This window comes from Pyxicephalus adspersus, chromosome 1 (assembly GCF_032062135.1).
Source record: "Pyxicephalus adspersus chromosome 1, UCB_Pads_2.0, whole genome shotgun sequence".
NCBI lineage: Eukaryota > Metazoa > Chordata > Amphibia > Anura > Pyxicephalidae > Pyxicephalus > Pyxicephalus adspersus.
Window position 1 is genome coordinate 101413782 of NC_092858.1, and position 24050 is coordinate 101437831.

Consider the following 24050-nt stretch of genomic DNA (forward strand, 5'->3'; position numbering starts at 1 on the left):
GTTTGTGATTGAGTGTAGAAGCATTAAACCATTAAAATGTTTAAAGCTAAAGTTTTATCAACCAATACTTTTGCTTTTCTTGCCCCCCCCCCCCCTTTTTGTTTAAACTGTCTTTTTCCCGTTACCTACTTTATTTTCGACCTTGTGACATCATCGCCCGGTCTCTCTGTTTTAGTATGCAATGTAGGCAGATTAACCTTGGAGGGAGGACAAAGCAGGGTTCTCTACGTAATACACACATGCAAGGTTAACCTTTCATAATTGAAAGAGCTAAAATTCAGTAAATGAAAGTGATTGCCCAGGGACAGTAGGGTTGGAGAGAAAGGGGTTAGATAATGCTGGAGGTTATTTTGCCAGGAAATGAGGAAGGCTTTATGTGATTTGCTGCAGCTTATAATTCACACTGTGAGATGTTCTTAAAAGTTTTAGTACAGGAGAGGAGCCTATAGAACTGTGCAAGACTAAGGATAAAACTCAGTGTACATTCAGGCCAGTGCTTGGTAGTCAGTGATCACAGGGACGGGAAGTGAAAGAAATACTGTGGACACAGGCAGCAATATTAACCAAAGATGTATATTTTTATTTTTCTACAAGGGTATTCAATATAGGTCACAAAAAACAGTTGGATGGAATCTCGAATTTTTGTGAAAAAAAGGTGGGCTGAAAGAGTGGCATATGGGAAAGCAAGGTGTGAATTCAGGCAGAAAGTTTCTATTTGGACCAATACATAGATTGTAGATTGTTCAGCAACAACAGTGTATAGTTAGAAAATTATAGCCATTTTAACTCTGCATTATCCTGAAGCTCTGGAGGGCCCCTGGGGAAAACCTCAACCCCAAAAAACATTAATGTGAAATAAATTAGTTATTAAAGTGAAGCTAAATGTAATTCACTGGGGAGCACAAGAGGTCTCCTTATAGGCAGTATGTAATACAGAAGATGATAGAGACTTTGGGCCTGATTTATTACAGTTGTCCAAGACTGGAGAGGATAGACTATCATGGGAGAACCTGGGTGGCCAAAAATAACCACCAGCTATGGCTAACTAGTTACTATAAACAACCCTATCATTGACATGACTATAGACTTTGTAAAGCGCTGCATAATATATCGGCTCTATATAAATACTGGATAATGATTATTATTATTATTCTTTGCAGTGTATTCCATGAGGGAATTACAAATGATTCCACATTATTAGGTTTAGTCCCCTTTAAATATTTTACTTCCCTTTATTAATGTCTGGTGGAAAATGACGTGTTAATGACTAAATTTCCAAGTTTCAGTAACTATACAGCAAACTCGGAGGACTCAGCAAAGAGGAACCTTGAAAAGGAGGAAGTTTGATGGAGAGAGTCGTGTGAAACTGTACAAGAGACTCTACAGGCAGTGAAAGGTAAAATACTAGACATTACTGAGCATAGGGTGGAGGACACTTGCTGTGCAAAAACCAATACACACTTTAAGGTAGGTCATATCAGTTTTATATATATGTATGCTGCTTTGATTTTTGTCTGAACTATATTAAACTATATTATCTTGTATATATGGATGGAAGGATGGTTATGTGTGTGTGTGTGTATGTCAACCAGCGGTTGTGTGCACACAAAATACCCACATTCTGTATATTGTGTGTTCAGCATCCAATTACTGCTGCTTGAGTATCATCAGATGTACTGGCTCCTAACTAAGTAGTGAAGGTGACATAGTTAATAAATACTGTTTAGATACATTTTAGGAATGGGCTCAGTTCTGAATCTTCTACCCCATATCTAATAATAACATATACATAATATTTGTTAATGCTATATGGACAAATATTTATCTACAAATCTGTATGTTAAATATAGTCAGCAAAATATGGATTAGTAGTTTAAAAAGTAGCTTTTATAGTAATAACTCAATGGGCACTCAAAAAATTTTGACTTATTGACTACAGTTTTATGCCTCAAGTATAAGACAACCTGGAAAAATACATGCACTCACTGTTTCATATGACTGTGCTCATACCACATTATTACAAGTCATATGTATGAACCAGTAGTTCTAATAAAAATAACAAGATATTTTCTGGAACATAAGAGGGATATCAAAAAAGTCCTAGTACCAACAAAGAGACACTCTTTAACTACTATATATACTCAAATATAATTTTGAATATAAAATTATATTCAATATAAACTGAGGCACCTACTTTTACCTGAAAAAAAAGGAAAGCTTTACTGACTCAAGTGTAAACCCCTGGCACAAAAAGTAGCCATTGCTGCTAACATTTATTTAAAACAATAGTCAATAGAAATTCCAATAACATTAATGTGAATAAATACATCCATGTTGTGTTATTTTAAAAACATTTATTTTAAAGGGGGAAAATAAAATCTCAAAGGCTTAGTTTGTTTACTTTTTTTCTGCATTTTATGGTTTAAAGTATTTTGTACCTTTGATTTGGGTATGATGGGTCCCCTTGCATTATTGTTTAACACCAGTAGATGGTGGTGTGTGCTTGTGTAAAGTGTGTAACAAACTCTAATATTGTCTTAGAGAGCAAGCGTTTGTTTGCACACTTTACATGAGGACACAGTGCCATCTGATGGCCTGTATATTAACCTAATTTCTTTATTCTAATAGCATTTTCGGGTTAAAAAAATTCTAGGATTATATATGCAAGTATATACAGTACAATAAAGTAAATACTGTACACTATGAAGTGACAATATCTGGTTTGACGGACATGTAAAACATGGAAATGAGATGTAAATCAAAAGAAGGCACTTGTCTTTCTTCAGAACAACTAGGATAGAGTACTTATACATAATAACCCACTTTCATTATCCCTGGCTCCTTGTGAAGTCCTATATAGAACAGTTCCATCAAGGCCTGAGCCCTGTCCCACTACTTAACATGGCTATCATACCCATATGGGAAGACCCCAAATCTGGCAAGTGGTGTTTGTCCCTGTATATAATTAATGTAAAATATCTGCCACATACCAACATGAATATTAAATCAGAGTCCATAGCAAATAAAATGGTAATAAAAGATCATGTAACTAACATTACCCTAGTGATCATACTAGTGATGTCCTTTGTTGTCGCAAAATGGGACAACAAAGAGCATTCAGACTACATTGGTTTGTAAACAGTACATCTGATTATATAGATCTGGCTGTATAAATGGCTACTAAACAAGGAATATATACTGCAGAACCAGTATATATACTGCAAAACCAAGGAAATAAGAAATTTGGTTTTAAGCTGTGCATGATTTAAAGGCTACTATATTCAACAGATGTAGTGTGATACTATATCTAAAATATGCAGCTTGTCACGCTGTCTGACAGATTTATAATAAAGCAAGTTGTCTGACACTTTTAACAGGACATGGTGCTTAGGTGGTGTAACATAGCAAAGTAAAGTTGCTCCATAACAATATTATTATCAGATGGATGAAACCTCACACAATATCTGTCATAATATGGCACTCTAACTTGCAGGTTTAATCTGAACTATATTTAATGTAAGTAATAAGGCACTGTTTCTAGCACATTTAAAATGGCAAAGTATCTGAAGAACATAACACCTCACCTTTTCCAAAGCAGATAACATGGTGCAATAATTGTAATGAATGAATGAAATTAAACTGTACCTGGAGGTTAAAGAAGGCCACACCATCAAGTTGCATGTAACATGGTGCAGTATTTTGCAAGTGTAGTAACATGCAAGTGACCTTTTGTAACATGACATGGTATCAAAGCTGGATCAATCATAAGGCAACCCTAGGCAGGAGCATGGGGTCCATTGGAAGTCCAAGAGTCCCAGCCACAGCCATCATGCTTCTAAAGTAAACCAGAAAAAAAAGAGGGATAGGGTGGAATTGTAGACCCCTGTCACTTCACAAGAGTAGATGAATTTGTAGGCAGTATAATAATATAAAAAATGCTTTTTTGTATTCTTTCCTTATTACAATCATCATTAATGTCAATTAAGGGCATAGAGCAGGGAAAGTGCAAAGCTTTTGCCTTGCCCTAGTCCCATTCTGCCCTCATTCATTTCTGCATACCCATACCTGCACCTGTATAATATCTAAAGAAAGTGCCTATAAGAAAAAAGGATAACAAGTAAATGAGCAAAACTCTGCATTTCTAGTTGTGTTTGAGATATTTTCTCAGCAATATTCTAACCTTCAACTGTTGAATGTGGTTTTTGCAGTTTTAGTACAAGGGGAAGTAGTTGTTTTCATTGTGAGGTTGACCATTTTATTTTATCTATTTGAAAAGTTATATAGCAGACCAACATACAAATGTTAGGACCTAGGTGTTCTGCCTTTAAACAAAATATATGCATACAAATTATTTACAGAAAAACATGAACATGGTAAAATCACCCTAGTTACAGACCCCTCAATGACAGGTACCCCTAATGATCAACCACACTTGATAGACACCCCAGTGACAAACCCCTAGAGACAGACCCTTCACTAACATACTCCACTTGATAAATGCCCCTAGTGATAGGTCCTCAGTGGTGGATCATTTCCTATCTGGCAGGATTTATGTTGCCTCTTCATTGTGCCTACTATGCCTTTACTACTCGGACCTGCTTCCAATCGATATGTCCTCAGTAATTACTAGTAAAAAATTGGGGGAGTAGGCTAAGCAGTGAAGAGAGCCAGAGCTAGCAGCAACCAAAATATTTCTTAATTACAATTAATGGGGTGTATTTACACATTTTTTGACTATTTTCACTCATTTAATTTGTTTTCCCTGTCAGGTTCACTTTTCCCCATTGCCGTAGTTTTCTTTGCTTAAATATTGCCCTTCAAATTCGCCCAACCAAAATTTGTTAAACTATACTTTAAAATAGCTAGGATTTCCTCTAGAGGCATTTTACTGTCAGATGACATTTTATGCTGTAGTCAATAGGTATTTTGGAATTTATTTTAGGGTTAAATTGTTATCAAAAGGCTTAGGATGCCTGGGGAACCTAGCTAGTGGAATTTGCTTAGGATGCCTGGGGAACCTATGGGACTATGTCCCAAAACATAAAATTGTTAAAAAGCATGGCCTGTTGACAGGCTAGAGGAGAAAGGGAAGGGCTACGGGGCATTGAAGTCCTCAACCCTTTTGCCTAGCCTTAACCATAAGCTAGCCCAGATCCTAACCACCAGCCTACACCTACAGGTCCTTTACCTTCCAAGTAGCACAATCTGAACACCAGCACAGCTAAATCTCACCTACAGCTTCTAAACAAAGTACAGAGGTTGCACTATACAATGTACTCAATGTAGCACTTTATTATGTGGCTGGAGTTCCTCCTGACAAACATCAGTGTACATCCTGGTATGGTAAGATGTCTAGGCACTCCTATTCTACAGCCTCACAGCCATATGTCTGCAGTATGAGATTTAAGGTTTGCTACCTCTGACTGCTATTCTAATGAGATGCAGTCTGAGATTTTGTAATGGCATAGCTGTTTTATTCATTGTTCTCCTCGCTGGTGGCTTTTACATGAGGAAGCAAAGCTCTGCATCTACCAAGAAGGCAACCTCCACAGTACAATACAGTGCAGAACAAAGCATGGTACGTCAGTATTTATGAAAGATCAGCTACAGGGAGACCATAGACCCACATACCTCTTTGGCATAGTATTTTTAATTCAGTTCCTCTTAAAATCCTCTTAATATTTTTTAATCAAGCCAGGATAATATTGATATTGATGAAGAATGCTTTTTTAAGTCATGTTAGACATTAACATACATTGACAGAACACACGTAAAAACATTGAATTATTAACATAATGCAATTTTAATGTTGTACAATATGGGGATTTTATTGCAAGGTCGTTAACTTTTCTGTATTGCTAAATATGACACTTCTACCTCCACCCCTCACACTCCCCCGCTCTTCCTTCCTTCACACACTGAAATCTGCAGTGACCTGAAATGTAACTTACTTCAAGCCCTGCTCCACTTACAGTATCAGGAAGATCTGCAGCCCTTTGCTTATTGGATATAGTAAGTACCTTTGGGAGGAATGAGTTAATTGCCCCTCAGATTAGGGGGGTCCTTGAGAAGCCCATGAAAGAATTTATGTACAAATATGTGTTCTAACTAACTTCTCTGTTATGTTTTTGCATAATAATGAGGAAGAGATAACAAAAGGAGATGTAAACTAGAAAAGAAGTTGCAATGAGAAATCATTCAATCAGCAAGGGACACTAATTTTGTTACCGGATGAGGCTTTAGGATACTGTAAACAGCATCCTACTTTTAGAAGAACTCCACACCCACATCCAAAACTATATATTATGGCTACATTAGACATATTAAAGCCCTACTCCAGCCACAAAAATGTTTGAGTTTGAATGAAGTGGAAAAGGGTTAAAACATTTGTGCATAAAGAGATATTGTCCCAATTTAACTTCCTACTAGTGTTCCTGTTCTGTTTTACACCCATTATCTGCATAGGAAGCCAAGGTACATCTCTCTCACGAGGTCCAACTTTCCTCACTTTACTAAGAAATTTGTTATCATAGCTGCTTGTTTCCCTTTAGTATCACAAGCCGAATAGACATGAAGGAGAAATCTTCCCAATGGGGACACAGACAATAAAAAAAGTTTTAAGTCTCTCCCTCTCATTCCAAAGCTATAAACTGATTGTAAAAAATGTTATATATATATATATATATATATATATATATATATATATATATATACACACACACACATACACATACAAACTCCAGACAAAAGAGAGATAAAATCCTTTTTTATAAGGATAAAATCTTTGTCAATAGATTACATAAAAAGTATTTTGTTTGTGTATACAAGTACGTTTTATACTGTTTTCCTGGGCTTTTCTGTGTATAAGCACCCACCTTACTGCATGTGGTTTAAGGTTGTACTTTATATAATGCCATAATATCCATAATGTCCTTTATTATCAGACTATTTTATCTGCTGCAGAGTATTCATGTGTTGATGTTTTTATTATTATTCCATGTACTTTCAAGGAATCTTTTGGCTTTCTATGCTATTGGACATTTCTAATTTATGGAAGTTTCTTGAGAGAGATTCCTAAATAATTAATTCACATAGAAAAGAGGGGTCGTTTATGCCTACCTAGTGGAATTTGCTTATATTGCTGTTGGGTTTCGCACCAGTGATCCCTGCGACTTTGAAGGATGCAGGTTACACATCTATCTGTTTTTCAGGTCTAATTACTAAGAACATTTTTGCAGTCACAGAATATTGTGAATATTTGTCATCACTTATTTGTTCTGAACATTGGAACAGCCATATTCAATAACATTACTATTCAGGATGACATACCACTATTTGGCAACTTTGATAAACGTCCATTATATTTCTTCAATATTCAAAGGTGTCATAGGAGACAAAAAAAACTTTTGGTCCATTGTGTTATGCATAATAAAAAGTTGTATTAGTATATACCTGTTATTGCACATTGTAGCATATTCCTGATAATTGGCTTTTACATTAGGAAATAGTATATGCTAATTTTTTTTGTATTAGTTTTTAATTTTTATAATTGTGCAATGATCCATCATTGAACACCATAACATTCATCTAATTGTTAAAAATGAAAAGAAAAAAATAAAAGATATACATGTGTGATCTATAACCATGATCCTAACTGCTCCCATTCAAATGAATATGCACAGTAACTATTTTTGGCATGTGACTGGACATGGCTGTGGCTGAAGCAGCATGCAAATTGATTTCCTTTAATATAGTTTGTAGGTCCTGCAGCAGTTTGTTGTGTACCCTGGAACATTCAGACAGGTGGTTTTGCTCTGTGGGTGTGAAAGAGCCCTTGAGTTTCAGTTCCATTGATATCCACATAGTTACCACAATAGTCCTGCTTTTCTGGCACTGTGTGCACAAATCTACTGTTATCCACATACTACTACAATTACTGCCGCAACACTCATCTTTTAGGGATCCTTGCTAACTGATTCATAGCAAATATCTGATTTTTGTTCAGTTACTTGTGCTCAAATGACTACATTTTTGGTATTTGGCTTGCTAACTCTCACTTGCTTTCTCACTTTGCTTTCATCCCTGGCTACTATTGTGGGTTTGTGTCTTATGGGGTGAAAGATTGTCCTTCATAACAGCAGGTAGTATCAAACAGCATCTTCAAGAGCTAGAAAGAACATTTTTTCTATTAAACAATGATTATACTTACTTAACATTGCCCCTGTGCAGAACATTAATCTACCAATAAACCACATCCTAAAATGCATTTCAGTATTATAAATATACAAATGAAACTCTGACTAACCTATCATGTGGATTCTGAAACAAAATATTAGGCTTCCTCATTTTGTGCCTTAAATGGCTTCTACAAGATGACACATACCCCATGTTATTATATGGAGGACTGCTATGAATTAAAAGTTTACCTAAGACTAAACATCACTGGCTTTTTTCTATGCAGGTGTTAGTAGCCTAGCTCGGTGTTTCTCAGCCAGATTTATGTGTGACCCTCCAGAGATTGCTAGGGGTTCCTTCAGCAATGATATTTGTCTTAGGTCAGTTTAAATGACACCAATGATCTTTTTGACTATATGTAGAGGGTGACATTCTTCTCAATGGCCAGCAAGGTGAGAGGCATTCTTCCCACTGACCACTGCACAAATGTACTTTGAGCTGTGGATATAGTAATTATAGTAAGGAGATCCTTGAAGACCTGAAAATTATTTCAAGGGGTTCCCCGTGTTAAAATTGTTGAGGAACACTGGTCTAGCTTGATTCAATACCTAAAACTATCCACTCTTAGCAAGTGTGTAGTAAAATATTTTTAAGGGAACTAGATGATAGCTCCTTGACTATTTCATAAAAAGTTCATTTTTATGGTAGGCTCAAACAAAGAATAAGCTTTTTTTCTATATGTGTATGTATGTCTTTTAAACTCTGTACTCTTTGTTACTTACTACTGACCCCGGAACTTTGTGTTACTTACTCCTGACCCCTGAACTCTACATTGAATACTAACTCCTGCACTCAGTTCTCACCCATGAGCGTTAAACATTATTGTCCTCTTCACACTGCCACATTATGTTCCACCCACTGGTAATATAGTTTAGCCATGTTCATAATTTCTGCAGTGCATCTCCTTGGGCAACCTATGGGTGCCATGGATTTTTAACAATCGTAGTAACACTTCTGACTGTGGCCATTCAAAGAACCTTTGGACAAATGTATTCTCCACAGGCATTTTTTTAAAAAGTTGTGTACTTTATTTCTGTGGTTGTCTACAATTTCATCAGATATAAAACTTACAGTTTTATTAGATATAAATCTCAACATGTGCCTCAATGTCCCTCTTACTATTTTTTTGTCAGAATTTGGTACATGCACATGTGGTTTCATAGTGTAGTGGTTATCACGTCTGCTTTACACGCAGAAGGTCCTGGGTTCGATCCCCAGTGAAACCAGGAGTTCTTTAGGTGTTTTTTTGCTCAGGGTGCTAAGTTCAAATAAATTTGTAAATTGATCTGTAAGACAGTGACACAATGTAAAATACATTGTAACTTATTCTAAAACTAAAAGGATGCTTTACATTAAAACAGAGACCGCACTGGAAAAAGATTTAGAAATGCTAAATTCGGATGACAAAATAATTGCATCGTGTGGACAGGCAGCTGGAAAACTAAAATACTGGGGTGTATTACTAGAGGGAACACCAGCAAGAGAAAGAAGAATCACGAAGGGCAAAAAAAAAAAAAATTGCTGTGATAATATGCAGAAAACAAAGGTGGAACTGTGAACAATAAGAAGAGAAGTGTGTTCCCCTTACTAGAGTTTTACAGTGAAGGTTGAGCCACCTCTTTGATTAGTCTAAATTGAACATTCAAATCAAAGAAGGGAAAGAAAAAGGTTTTGGGCTCGCAGATAGTTTTGAGAAACAAAATGGTTGTATTTAAACACATTTAGTAAAGTAAAATTGTTCAGACAGATCTATACCTCATAACCATCTTACCTATTTTTTGGAGCTTTATGATACTTTCAACACCTGTGCAACTATCTACAAACTCCTGTTTCCAGGAATGGGAAGGCTAATTGCCTGTCCCTGCTTTTGACCTGCTCTAAAGCTCGTTTGGATGAAACCATCTTTCTTTTGGGGTCACCTATATCCCCCCACACCCAGTCCTAGAACTGATTAGAGTACTCAAAGAGTTCCTGACCTGGGATACAGCCCTTACCTCAATCAAAGTTTCATTTAGATATCACTAATTTCCAGCACTGTACCCTTACAATGTTTATCAAATTAGATATACTGTTAAGCTTGCTTACTATCATATCCCTGAGGAAGCCCATTTGTGGCGAAACGCGTTGAATTCATTACACTTTAAGTGCGGTCTTCTTCATCACCATTTTTTGTATTCCCTGAATATACTTATGTACATTGTTACCCATATACTGTGAAGTGTCAAACAATTATGAGGTATAGATCTGTCTGAACTTGTTTACTTTACTAAATGTGTTTATATACAACATTTTTGTTTCTCAAAACTATCTGCGAGCCCAAAACCTCTTTCTTTCCCTCCTTTGATTTGAATGTTCAAATTGGAACTGTGAATATATGGACAACAAATAGGAAATTGTGGAAATAAGCAGGGCAATCATGACAATCTGTAAGCAGCAACCAGGCAACAAATATTGAGCAGCAACCGAGCAATGTAGGAAACAAATGAGCAAATAAGGCAGTATGCATCAGCAATAATACTGACTGTAAAATCACAGTAATGTCAAAGAACAGAAATAGGATTACCAGCGTTCCATGTCTGCCAGATCCAGAGAGGCTTCAGAAGTCGAGCTACTGCTTCAGGCTTGATTCGGGAAAACACTCATCTCTAGCTCCAGAAGGTTCAGAAACTCCAGCTTCCATTTCTGTTCCAGAAACTTTGAGCCTGACTTATTAAAGCTCTCCAAGGCTGGAGAAGATACACTTTCATCAGTGAACCAGGTCCAGCAAACCCAGGCCTTTTAAATCTAGCTCAACCCTCATTTAGAGCTACACTACTTTGCTACACTTGTCATTAAAATAAAATCTAAATTTGAATTGTGACAATGAAATGAATACCCTACTAATGTCAGAAGAACCTTTTTTAAAGCCCAGGTACCCAGATTTTTTTTAACCTGACTTTCCAGATAAAACCTGGAAATTTACCTAGAGAAATATGCAGACATGTTGGTATTAGAACTAGAGCTATGGGAAAAAATTCAATATTATATATATGCTGCAGTCTGTCAGGAGCATTAGCACCTTTATAAATATTATCCACTGATATTCCTTCGGATAGTATTTCCTAGGAACGAGATACCTGTCAAAAACTGCACTATTTAAAGTGTAACTAAAGTAAACTAAAAACTGACATATATGAAGCAGTCTGCATTTTTAGTTTTGTTTTCCCCCCTGTTATGTAGTTTTATTTACCATGCTGTCAGTAGATCTTTTACTTTCCCCTTACTAAAAACTAACTTTAGGAACATGCAAAAATATCCTTAGAATTTGTCCTTATTGACTGCACTGCAAGAGCCAAATGCTCATTTTTGTCTTGGGGGACATTTAAAAGCACTTTTAGTTTTTTTTCTGATCCCTCTCTTTCCTGGCAGCCCATGCTCTCCTCCTCCATGCTGGTCTGCTGGTCCTGTATTTTACATATTGAGATTATAGGTCTGTGACCAATGGGCAGAGTGCTGAATTGAAAAGGCTTTGGGGTAATAATAATAATAATATTTAGGTTTATATGTAAATGTCTTATTTTGAGGATTTATAACTATACCCTTGATATTTTGGCTAAAATTGGAAAAGAAAGGAAGGCATATGTTAATTAAAGTACAAAATAGTGAGAGTTTGATTGTTTTGAATAAATATGTTGTTATGGGGGGAAGGGAAAATAATCATTTCTTTCCTCTTACTATGAAGATGGTTATAAGATTGATATGATAGATGTATAACAATAGCACAGATAACTGTCACTGGGGTAAATTTAGAGACTCAAGAGAAGAGGGGTAAGCAATCTCATAAGGAACTAATTAAGGATAGAAAAAGGAAAGAGATTGTAAATAGTAATTAAAAAAGAGAAAATAATAGAATTTGAGAGGCTAAGTGGGTTGGGATAGAAGGATATAATAGAAGAAGTTAAGATATTTTATTGTATTATTGGTTAGATGTGGATTAATAGGTTTTAGTATGGTATGAAGCATTTCATTTTGTTTGTTCAAATGTTTGTAAAATAAAATGAAAATTAATAAGGAAATTGAAAAGAAAAGGCTTTGGGGACCGGGTACATGAGAGGAGACGTCATAAGGGAGTTAAGTTTATTGTTAGGGTTTACATACACTTTAAACCAGTTTGGGATAAAAAAAAAAGGAATACAAAATGGGCAGACCTCTCTGTCCTTCTCTTCTCTGCTGTAAAATTTCTGTTTCAGAAAGGTTGATCAGAAGGGTGAAGCTAAATGGAAATGCTTAGTTTGGGGCTATATCGGTGAATTTTAGTAGCTTAGTGGTGCTGCTAAACTCATATGTGATCGATCGTCCTGTATGGCCATGTATGTACACACCTCAGACGATTATCACTTGCGTCCAAAAATCTGACATGTATACAACATTTGCCCGACAGCGGTCATGAATCCATCGCGATCCATGAATGACAGATCAGGAATGACTTCTATACAAGTCAAGGAAGAAAATTGGATGAAAATGTTTTAAATCTTATTTTCCTTTATTTTAAAAGAACTGGTGTTCTTGTCAGTGACACACTTTCAGCATTGGGGTGACAACCTTAACTTACTGTAATGTATGGGAAGCACATGATAACCCTAGGCCACTTGCTATTGACTTGCTAGTGACAGAACACCCTCCTCCCTCTGTAACATAGAGCAGCCTTTCCCCACCTTTTTAACATGGGGGAACCCTTGAAATACCTTTCAGGTCTCAGAGAACCCCCCGCCAATATTTATGATATGTCCAATTCATGGTACATTAGCATGATAATCAAATAGAATGGATGCCGCTTCCTCTATTCACCAGTGGAAAGATTGTCACCCTTATTGATAGCCAAATAGACTATTGGTGCTAGTGAAATGTGTCAAATTATTCATTGCTTTCTCTTCTGTGCATTATTGTTGGTCACCAGTAAACTGAGCTTGTGTGCTCAAAGAGTGTCTTCAACAGTGCTATCTACGGTGCTATCAATAGTGTGACCCACGCATAAGCTGAGATTCATTTTCAATTGACATTTCGAAGGACAATAATCTTGGTTTATACCTGAGTATATGAGGTATTTTTACATACATTTCTAATCAATATTAAATCACTTGCAATGTGCCTTTAAACTTGCTAGAAATTTTGACTAAACTAGAAATAAATCAAGTAAATAACCTGCAAAAAATACATTAAATGCATTCATTAATTTATGGTAACAGATTTGTTATTATTATTGGTCTGGCGACAGGGACATTTTAAAGTTTATCAGGGTGTTCTAAGAGCGATGGGAGGCCAGAATTTACTTTGACTTTAATTTACTTTGGGTAACCCATAGGGGATCACATGCACATATTTGGCACAGGTTTAAACAACTCAGATAACATTTTCTAACTTATCCATTCACAAATGTACAACAGGTGCATCTAAAGACATGTGGTGATCAAGAACTGAAAAGCTGAAAGATTTCATGTTCCCAATGCCTAATGCAAGCCAATGCATTTAACAACAGAATGATGTTCTTACTGCTGTCTTAAATACTTTGATGTCACTACTAAGTAAGGCAGGGCAATAGTAGGAGGAACTTTTGAAATATGTTGTTGTAGATTAGCTATGATTAAGAGTTAATAAAAACAGAACAATTAGTTTCAGCTCTACATGTTTTAAATAATCCCTTCCTTATAAACTCAGAAACTTGAAGTGCAAGATCCCTATTGAAAAATCTAAAAACATTACATTCCCTCTGCATTATAGACAAGTGACACAGATGCGTGCCAGCTGAATGTGCACCCAACCAAGGAGTTCCTGAAACTGATCCAATATCTTGTAAAGTTTTTAAACCACAAACACTGAAGCCCTAAAAAGATTTTATCACATCCTGTTTCTTGAGGTTATTTCCATATGGAAGTTTTCACTTTTCAGCATCTATTTTTGGCATCACAATCCTTTGAAATGATCATTAAATATATTAACTGCAAGTAGAAAACCACCTAAAAAAACAGTGTAAATTAAAATGTGGCAGGGTGGATCAGTGGTTGGCAATCTTACTTTTGCAGCATTAGGGTTCCATGTTTAGATTTCAGAAAGGCCGCTATCTGCATGGAGTTTGCACATTTCCTTTCCGTGTGGTTTTCCTACCACATCCCAAAAACGTAGAGGTAAGTTAGGCTTTCACCCAATAGATGGCCTTAGGCTGTGGTAATATGACTATGAAATGGCCATTAGATTGTGAGATCCTCTAAATGAAAGTGGCATGACTATGGACTTTGTAAAGTGATAAGAACTGAGCCTCTTTTATTAAAGCTCTCCAAGACTGGAGCAAATAGACTATTTTAGGTGAACCTGGGGGATCCAGCAAACCTGGAATGAAACTAGTCCAAGATTAAAACATTTGCCAACTAGTAGCAAAACATTTTTTAAAAAATCTATTCCAGGTTTGCTGGGTCACCCAGGGTCTCAAATGATAGTCTATTTTCTTCAGTCTTGGAGAACTTTAATAAATCAAGACTAATATGTCTGGATACTGGATACATGTAGATTTGTTGCCAGATTTGCATTCGATCAGCCGATCAAAGTTGGATATCTATCAGTTGGATGCCCCAAAATACTGCAAACATGGGTGCAACATTTTGCCCTTACAACCTGATCACTTTCGAAGGGAAAAATCAGAAAATGGTTGGTTGGATATAAGATATGGTGGTTTGTATAAGATACAACATGTATACTTCTGATCAAAATTTGATCCAATCATTTTACAACCAATGTCTTTGGAGGTGCTCCTTGGGCTTACAATCCCAGACAGTACCCCACCACACAGGGACGCGCTCGGCCTATTCCCTCCGGCGGCTGCGCTCGCAGTAGCACATGGATTCTAGGATTAGTGCTCTGAGGGTTGCAGCATCCCTGTTTCCCTGTAGCTGTGTTTTGCATCCAATCCATTTTAAATCTGATCGATTTATGAAATCAGATGTCATTTGGAAGTAATTTGCCTGCCTTTGGGTACCCACCCTAACTGCGTTCCTAATAATTGGATGTTGTGGATTATGTTGAATGCAGCACACAAGTTAGGAAGGATGGAAATGTAGTTAACTATTTGGATGATATATTTTCTAGCAAAGCTGGAATCTGTAGGATCAAGCACCAGCACTATATAATCCCAGCCAGGAGAAATCTGCATACATTTCTTATTACTTATCTATAAACATCCAGAAAAGATAAATATTTTACATTTTTTGTATATCAATGGAAATACATTTTGGTGGGCCAAGTAAATAGAACTATTCTAGGGAAATGATGGACAAGATATACTGTATATGCAGCACATAACCTTCTCCTTGTAAAAGTTAACATCTAAATGTGTTTTCTTTCATGTCATGATTGTATATGTATGGGGAATATTTGTGGGGTGTGATGTGTGTGTACTTTCCAAAAATGTACTGTTTTTTTTTTTGTCAGTATTGCATGTTTTCATCATTGTTTGGCTAAATTCATAACATTGGCTAAATGTATTTTCTAAATGCACAACACTCCTTTGTACAGATCCCCTGCTTCCTATAGACAATTACCAATTTTAGAAGTGGTGCATCATATTTATTTAATGTAGAGATTATAAAAATAATAAAAAGGTAAGCAATAAGGAAGTGATTCTTATTTGGTTGTTTAGAGAAACATAAAAAACAGCTTGGCATAAATAATCTCATCAATATTAGTTACAGTTTTAGAATCCATGCTTCTAGGTATCATTTCCAATAACAATAATGCACTCGGCAGCCATATTTGCTCATTATACATGTTTATGGTTATACCACCTGCTTTGCACTTTAGTGAAGCCAAGTGACCTCCCCTGTGTGACAGTGCTAAGCTAATCATCAGAACTAAACACTGCCATGGATGGCCTTTTCTAACAGGGCACTTGGTATGTGGTTGACACCAACAACTAAAAAACAGAGTCTTACATAGATCTTCCTCTTTGGGTTGAGCTGCAACCATCTAAGATGATGAAATCAGCAAAATTTATATCACATACTCTTTTATGACACAGCACTATAGTAATAACTGAAAATATGTTTGCTGCAAATTCAAAATACTTTCCCTTTAAGAGACAACTTGTCAGCCTGGCCCTAAGCCATGGAGGAAGTAAGTGACCATGTCAGTCTGAGCAGGAAGGAAGGGGTTTCATTACACAGAATAAGAAGAATCACTACAATAAAACAGTAGGACAGCAAATACTGTATAACGCTGACATTAATGGCTACAAAGATTGTCTGGCCAGTATCTTTACCTAATAAATGTTAAGTGGCTGAAATACAGATTAATGAAAAGTCTTTTTCCTATTATACTATTATAATGAAAAGCCTTTTACTAATAACAGGAGACAATGACCCAACAATAAAAAGAATAACAATGAACACAGTAAAGTGAGTCAACAGAAACATTGGATTGGTACATTAAAATAAATAATAATAATAAAAACAGGTCTGGATTTTTTTTCACTGGAACATGTAGGTATGCAACCTTTAACTCCCAAGAATAACAACCTCTGCTAGGATTCTTTTTTTTTGTCCTACGTGACTTAGAATATTTTGATAATGTGTAAAAAAGACTCCTACAGATAAATGCATACATGATGACTTGATGAAGGTGGGGAAATGTGTGACCAGTGACTATAGGCATTGGCCTACTGCTAAATCTAGCTTTGAAGGAAAATATAAAACAGCTGATGAACTTTGGGTATTAGCTACCTATTGGTCTGGTAAATACACCATTTAAAAAAAGGTATTATAACTGTTTAAAAAATATAAAATACCTGTTCTGAAAGAATATCACCACTCTGAAATATTGTTAATATTGTCTTAAGGAATATTATATTAATTGCTTAGTTCTCCTCCATGAACTTTAGAACACCTCCACTATATGTTAGGATGATAACGGGAAGAGGAAGTGTTCTGCGGCCCTAACAAACTTCTTGTTCTAGTTTGACGGAGCTGCGCCTCCATAGATCCAATAGAGTAAGTGTGTGCTGTCACCCTAAGTACTGTTACTGTACCACTGTTAGGCTAGGTACATAAACAGTTAACGACCAATCTCGATTATTCACTAATATTCCGAACGATCATATAGTGCACGATTCTGTGAATGCTGTACCGATACGACAGCGATGGTATAATCATTCACGATTGTATAATCCACCAATAATGTACACACACTAGATACGATCATTTGAATGATGCAGGAAGTGACGTGTTCCGAAGAAAGTGTACTGCAGAAACATCCAGGATCACTAAAGGACCGTACACACAATGGATAGCAAACGATCGTCGCCCTATCAGATCCGCCGGGATGGTCGTTCGTTTCCAACGACATTCTTCATTCAGCGACATTGTTGGCCAGCCGTTGTTCACTTTTTTTGTTAACGATTATCGGACGATCAGTCATTAATTGTTCATTTCCAATGATAATTATTGCTTGTGTGTACGTAGCCTTAGGATAAGCAGGTGAAAATAAAGGAAAAAAAAAAGTTTGACTGAAGCCACCACATCTATGGACTAGCAAGCTGCAATTTATTACATTTTTGTTTGGTTTTTATAACTAAAAACTAAATTTAAAAATTCTGTTTTGCAGGCTTTACCTGCTGAACTTAGTGATGTGCTTCATATGACTTCATATGACTTCTGACCTTGTCCTTACCAGTAAGTAAAACCTTTATTTACATAAAAAACAAAAACACATTTTTTTGCACTTTCAGTAAAACATGTATATACTAAATAAATAGGTAGATATCAAAAATTTCATGTACTCAGCTGTGACAACAACATATGAAATAAAAATAATAGTTATTATTAAAAACTTATTATATCCAAACTCAAAATACAAATGGAAATATAACATGCTCATAGGTTGTCAAGTTAGATTCCTCTATATCAAAATGATGTTCCATTTTCAAACAATTCATTATCCAGTCCATGGTACTGTAGGGCCCGGATCAATATCAGTATTCCCCAGACACTAATCCCCAAATCTATGCCGCAGTCTTCGCCTATACCAGCCCCCGCTCAGCCTTGGGAGACTGGTTGTGTCTCCCAGCACTCAGGTGCCCCCAGGACTTGGTGCGCAAAGGATGGTGTCTGGAGATAGGCCGGCAGCTGACCCAGCGCCCACCAATACAGAGTACAGAGCCACAAATGCAGAGTAAGAAGTGACAGGAAATCCAAAAAACTAGCCGAGGTCCAACACACAGGAAATCAGTCCATCCAGCAAAGTACAAAGACAAAAACAGAGTTGGGGTCACAAACAGAGGTCGGTCCACACAGAGTTCAAATGGATAGTCAGAAACAGATGCAGGTTAGTAACAGAAAACTCACAAAGCAATCCAACACAGGTCAGCCCAGCAGACACTATACCAGGCACCTCTGACTGGGAGCAGAGAGGTTATAAAACCCCAGCAGCCATTGACAGCCTGGGATTATCAGGAACCACTCTGCTAATCAGCTGCACACAACTCAATTCCCTTCAGCTGTGCAGCCTCAGTGCAGAGGATGCTGAGGGAAACCTCAGATACAGGGATGTTGCAACCTGCAGGGCACTGATCCCGCAACCCCAGTGCTACCGCGAGCACAGCCGCCAAAGGGAATAGGTTGAACGCGCCCTCCTGCCGTGAGGTATCGCCTGGGATTTTACGCCCAGAGAGCGCCACCTAACAGATACATTTTTTTCTGCAATTAACATTGTCTTTCATCATTCTTCACCAGGGTCATTTATCCTCGTCTAAACATCCTATGACATGACGACAAACAATTTTAAAATAATGAATTTATCTTCATCCCAGTTTGTTGAATGATGCTTACCAATTTGCCGTTAGTGTTAATCACTGAATAATTCCATGTATACTTCTATACTTCCAATATACTTCTATACTTCTATGGAAGAATTTTCAGACATCAAGCAGATAGGTGCTTTATATTACAGGCATGTATGTAGGTATCAGCGTTTTCTATTATAGAAATATATTGCATATAAACCTTCATCACAGTAATGGATATACAAGTATCTCACAATAAAGTTTATTTTCTATGTTGGGTGGACTTGGGCAGGGTTTGATGTCTTATATGAATTCAATAGGTTTTTACTTGGATGTGCTGCACTTATAAATAAGGATACCAATATGATCATTTACTTATATACTTTTCTGTGCAGGTAATGGGCTGTGCACAGTGCAAAAAAACAAACAAAGAAAAAACAGAGGAAACAGACGTGCAGGTGTTCCCCAATCAACGCTATTACCCAGACCCTACCACTGCATGTCCAAGCTATGAGTTCAGCTTGCCAGTCAATAAGTCAGTACCCATCATGGATGCAACTTTCCTGGGTGGGGTACAACCTGGCTTTGGTTACAACACATCTACAGGTAAGAAGCCCATATCATTTATACCTATACCAGGAGATTACTACACGAAGACAAGAGGAGGTTTGGCAGCAGACATGCTACTGTTTTCCACATACAATAATTGTTGCTGGAAACAATCTGTGTTTTCAGCCACAGTAGAACAAACAGATTCTGTACAGACACCGTTGTTCTGTTCTATGAATTGCAGAGAAGGAGGATCCGCAGAAGGCACCACACTGTGTCCTGCTCAGTGGTTGTTCCTTATGGTCATATAGTGATGGATTACTAAATGACATCAAGGGACAGCTGCACAGATGCTAGCTTTTTGCCCAAGATGATTAGGAATGTTCGCCTTGGGCAGCAAAAATGTAGAATCTATATACAGCTTTGCTCTCTCCATACCTTTATTATTTACACAAAACACACACCTCTTTATGATATACTGCCTAGTTGTGGAGCAAAAAAAAAAAAAAATACACACATACTTTCGTTGGACCACCTTTAGCTTTGATTATGGCACGCATTTGCCATGGAAAAACTTTCTCCAAGACATCCCAAAGGCTCTCTATAAGGCTAAGATCAGAACAATCTATGTGTGAGTATGATGTCTTATGTTCTCCAAATCACTCTTTCACAAACCGAACTTAATAAATCCTGGCATTATATTCTTTTAAAATGCCGTGCCATTAGAGAAGAAAAACTCCTTTGGAAAAACCTGGTCATTCAGCATATTCAGCTGACCTAATTTTTGGGCACATAACATTGATGAACCTAAACTTGACCAACCAAAGCCACCCCAGATCATAACACTGCCCCCATAGGCAGGGCAGTATTATAAATTGGTGAAATAAAATAATTAGGTGCTGTGTCATACTGTATGTCTTTATGTAATTCTATGATGCACAATTTTTTTCTCCTGTATTCTAAATTGCTTTGTTTTTTTTTATGCTTAATTTAGGAGGAGCGACCATATTTGTTTCTTTGTATGATTATGATGCACGGACTTTGGAAGATTTATCATTCGTAAAAGGAGAAAAATTTCACATCATAAACAATTCGTATGTAACTTATTAGGGGATTGTATGTAATGATGTTTTGTGTTCCTAAGCTGATTTTAGCATTTGTCATGTGTCATTAGATTGGCTATATTCGTTTTTTTGAACGTGTGTACCTAGCCTAGGACAGGACAACATAAAACCGCCATTGTTTCTCCATGACATAGAGGGGAGGTGTGTTGTAATTCACAGAGATATGTGGAAATAATGTAACTGATAAGATTGCAGAACTGACAAAGAGCACAAGACGTTATCACCACACAGATTTTTGTCAGGATCAATGTTTCTTTGTATGTATTAAAAAGATTTGGCAAGATGCTTTTTTTTTTTTAGACCATAGGAAACAAATAAGGGAAGTTCATTTTAAGGGTTCACATACACTTAAAAATTAAGTCTTAGTTAATTAAGGCTTAGATTTAGAAAATCACTATTGTGTTATAATTCTATACAGGAAACATAGCTGCTGTAGCAATATGTCCAATACACACAATATTAATTAATATTAAATAATAATACAATAAGCCTGTTATCACTACCAGGTTGACAGCAACATGCAGTAGTAATGTTCAATGCTTTTGGTACACTATACCTTTATAGTCTCAGGTTGCTTAAATATGACAAACCAGGGCTAAAGGCCAAATATATAGCAGACAAGAATTCTGCAGTACATTGGTTAGAATCTAGCAGAAAAAATGGTTTTGTTTGTCCACAAAATTGCTTGTCTAGCAGAATTTATGACAACACGGAAGAAGAATGAGTCCTAACAGATGCAGATTGATGGGCAGATGATGCAGAGATGGGATTCTACTGCATCCTGTGTGTCAGAAGTGGAGATTATTCTGTTTTCTGATATCTGAGGAAGGAGTGAGAGGATAGAAATATTGTGCTGCTAGGGGCGTGGCCTGGCCGGCGAGGGAGCTGGCTGTGTAATCTAGGAGCTCCGCGACGCCGACCAGCATCCGCAGCATCTCGGGCATTCTGCACCCATCTATGGGCAAACAGAAGAAAGCGAAGGTGGGGAGGCTTCCCCCTACCCCGGCTCCGCATCCGATGGCAGCCCAAACGTTCATTAGGGCTTATATGGACGAATCTTCACCGGCGCCATCAGCGGTTTCCAAGATGGCGCCGGCCTCCTCTCCACACACATGGCGGCGGGATGAGAGTGGGCGTCCCTCTGACTCGGAGGACGGGGACTCCCGCTCGCCTGCATGTTTAAATATTGTTATTTACATTTTCCTCGTGTCAACCGATATTTCATGAAGTATTATGCTATGTTTTGTTACAGAATTGGCTTTTACTGTTTTGTAATTGGAATTTGTTGTATTTAACTCTTATAGTGTGGCCTTCCCCTTGTATTACTTCCCCTTGTTTTTTTTTTTCTTTCTTCCTTTCCTGTACCCTGTTGTAAATTTTCAATAAAAATACAATTTCAAAAAAAAGAAATTTTGTGCTAGGGCCTACAGGAACAGAGCGGAAGTCCAAAAGAGTGGTCTCTCTGAGGTTTACTGTAGTTTTTTGGAAAAAAAGAGGATTGTTCAGTAATAGATAAAATGGGAAAACAGACGGCATCAGAAGATGATATCATCAATATGATGACATGGCCTTCAGCCATTAGGAATACATTAACATGTAATACATGGAGGATCTGAAATGCTTGCAACACATTCAAGTGCACAACATAGTTTTCCTACACCAACAACTGCAAAGAACTAACATAATTTATAGCAAGACTCTACATATAAAAACATATCAAACCAGGAACAGAGGAGAAATAAAATGACAAATAATGAAAATGAAAAAACAGGGATAACATTACAAATGAAATAAATATAAAACCTTGCATTTTACAAAGGTAGCCTTATAAAAAGGTTATCTGGCTGACCAAGTCTATACTAGCTAGTTTCTATGTGTAAGCCAGAGATGATTTTTATTTTCAAAACAAAAGCAACTCCAAACACACCAAAGTAGCCCTGCAATATTTATGGAGAGAAATACTATAAATAGCAGTCACACCTAAATGAAAGCAGGCCAAGATGGGGCTCAGGGAGATGGGGGTGGAGTGACAAATGAATCTCAGTGGTGCAAACCCATGTAACTCACCATTACTCATTTCTGTTGACAGTCTTTGAGAAATGCATGTTAGGGAAATTCCCCTACCTTAGGCATATGAACTAATTATAGACTATCATGGGTGAATCTGGGTGATCCAGCAAACCTGGAAAGCATTTCTTTAAAAAAAAAATTGCTATTAGTTGCCAAATGCTTTTTGTGGTGAACCTGATCCATTCCAGGTTTGCCGGATCACCCATGTTCTCTCAAGATAATCTATCTTCTCCAATCTTGGAGGGCTTCAATAAATCAATTCCAAACTCATTATTTTTAAATAATGAAAAAGCTTTTTAAATGAACAAGACATCTGTAGAACACTGCAAATATTGACCATTGCATATGCAAATTTACATTTGTATATCAATAAACCAATAAAATAGCAGAAATTAAGCTAAACACTAAAAGAAAAAACAATTTATATTTGATTTATATTTGCGAGACAAAGTTACGTCCTAAAACTTCTATGTAAAATATATACCGTACGTTATTACATCTATAAATCAAAATAAACACCTAAATAAAATGACATCACCAAAGGGATACAATTTGTTTTATATACAATTGTATAGGCCTGTGTCAGATGTAAAATAATACCATGATACAATAAATTACCAATACCCATTAAAATAACCATAATTTACAATTAATACTTATTTATCGATTGGAACCATTTCTATACTTTCTCAATGGGCTTGTATTTTTATTGAAAGGGAGAACCTGGGTGATCCAGCACACCTGGAATGAGTTTCCTAAAAATCATTTGCTATCAGTTGGCAAATGTTTTTTATTCTGGGCCAGATCCTTTCCAAGTTTTCTGGATCACCCAGGTTCTCCTATGATAGTCAATCTTCTTCAGTCTTGGCGAGCTAAATCAGACGACCCATTTTCTTTTCTTTTTTTTTTTAGTTTTTCTATATTTTATGTAATGTATATACAAAAAAAAAACAAGAAAAACTATTTTGATCAGTGTTATTTTTTTAATTAGTTTTAATGTAAATTATAAACACTTTTTTATAATATAAATTATTCAGTTTAAAATGACACAAAAATGTTGTTTGTAGTAGAAATCATAAAAAAGGTATTTGCAATTGAAAAATAGCCTTTTTTCAGTTTTGCACACTTTTTTATTTGACACCGAGGACAAACTTGAATGGTTAAAGTGTATGTAAACCTTTTTTTTTAGTTTTGAATGAACTACGAGGGGGTGCTGAGAAGTTCCTGGCTTTGCCCCCTTCCAGATGAAATAGAAAAATGAGTGTGGGGGC

The 24050-nt window shown here is 36.6% G+C and overlaps 1 protein-coding gene and 1 non-coding gene across 5 annotated transcripts in view; both read left to right on the top strand.

Moving 5' to 3' along the window:
- The first annotated feature begins 1315 nt into the window (after window positions 1-1315).
- Window positions 1316-24050, top strand: part of LOC140337532 (tyrosine-protein kinase Yes-like) — a 43231-nt gene continuing 20496 nt past the window's right edge. The window contains exons 1-4 of one of the 4 annotated variants that reach the window (XM_072421257.1): window positions 1316-1467; window positions 17860-17927; window positions 19432-19642; window positions 20580-20679. In XM_072421257.1, coding sequence (XP_072277358.1) covers window positions 19435-19642; window positions 20580-20679 — 308 coding nt within the window. In that variant the 5' untranslated portion in view covers window positions 1316-1467; window positions 17860-17927; window positions 19432-19434. Of the gene's footprint in view, window positions 1468-5913; window positions 6013-17859; window positions 17928-19431; window positions 19643-20579; window positions 20680-24050 lie in introns of those variants that run through there. The other 3 variants (XM_072421259.1, XM_072421258.1, XM_072421260.1) reach the window with 3 other exon arrangements.
- Window positions 9389-9461, top strand: TRNAV-UAC (transfer RNA valine (anticodon UAC)). The gene has a single exon. It is a non-coding gene; the product is annotated as a tRNA-Val (tRNA).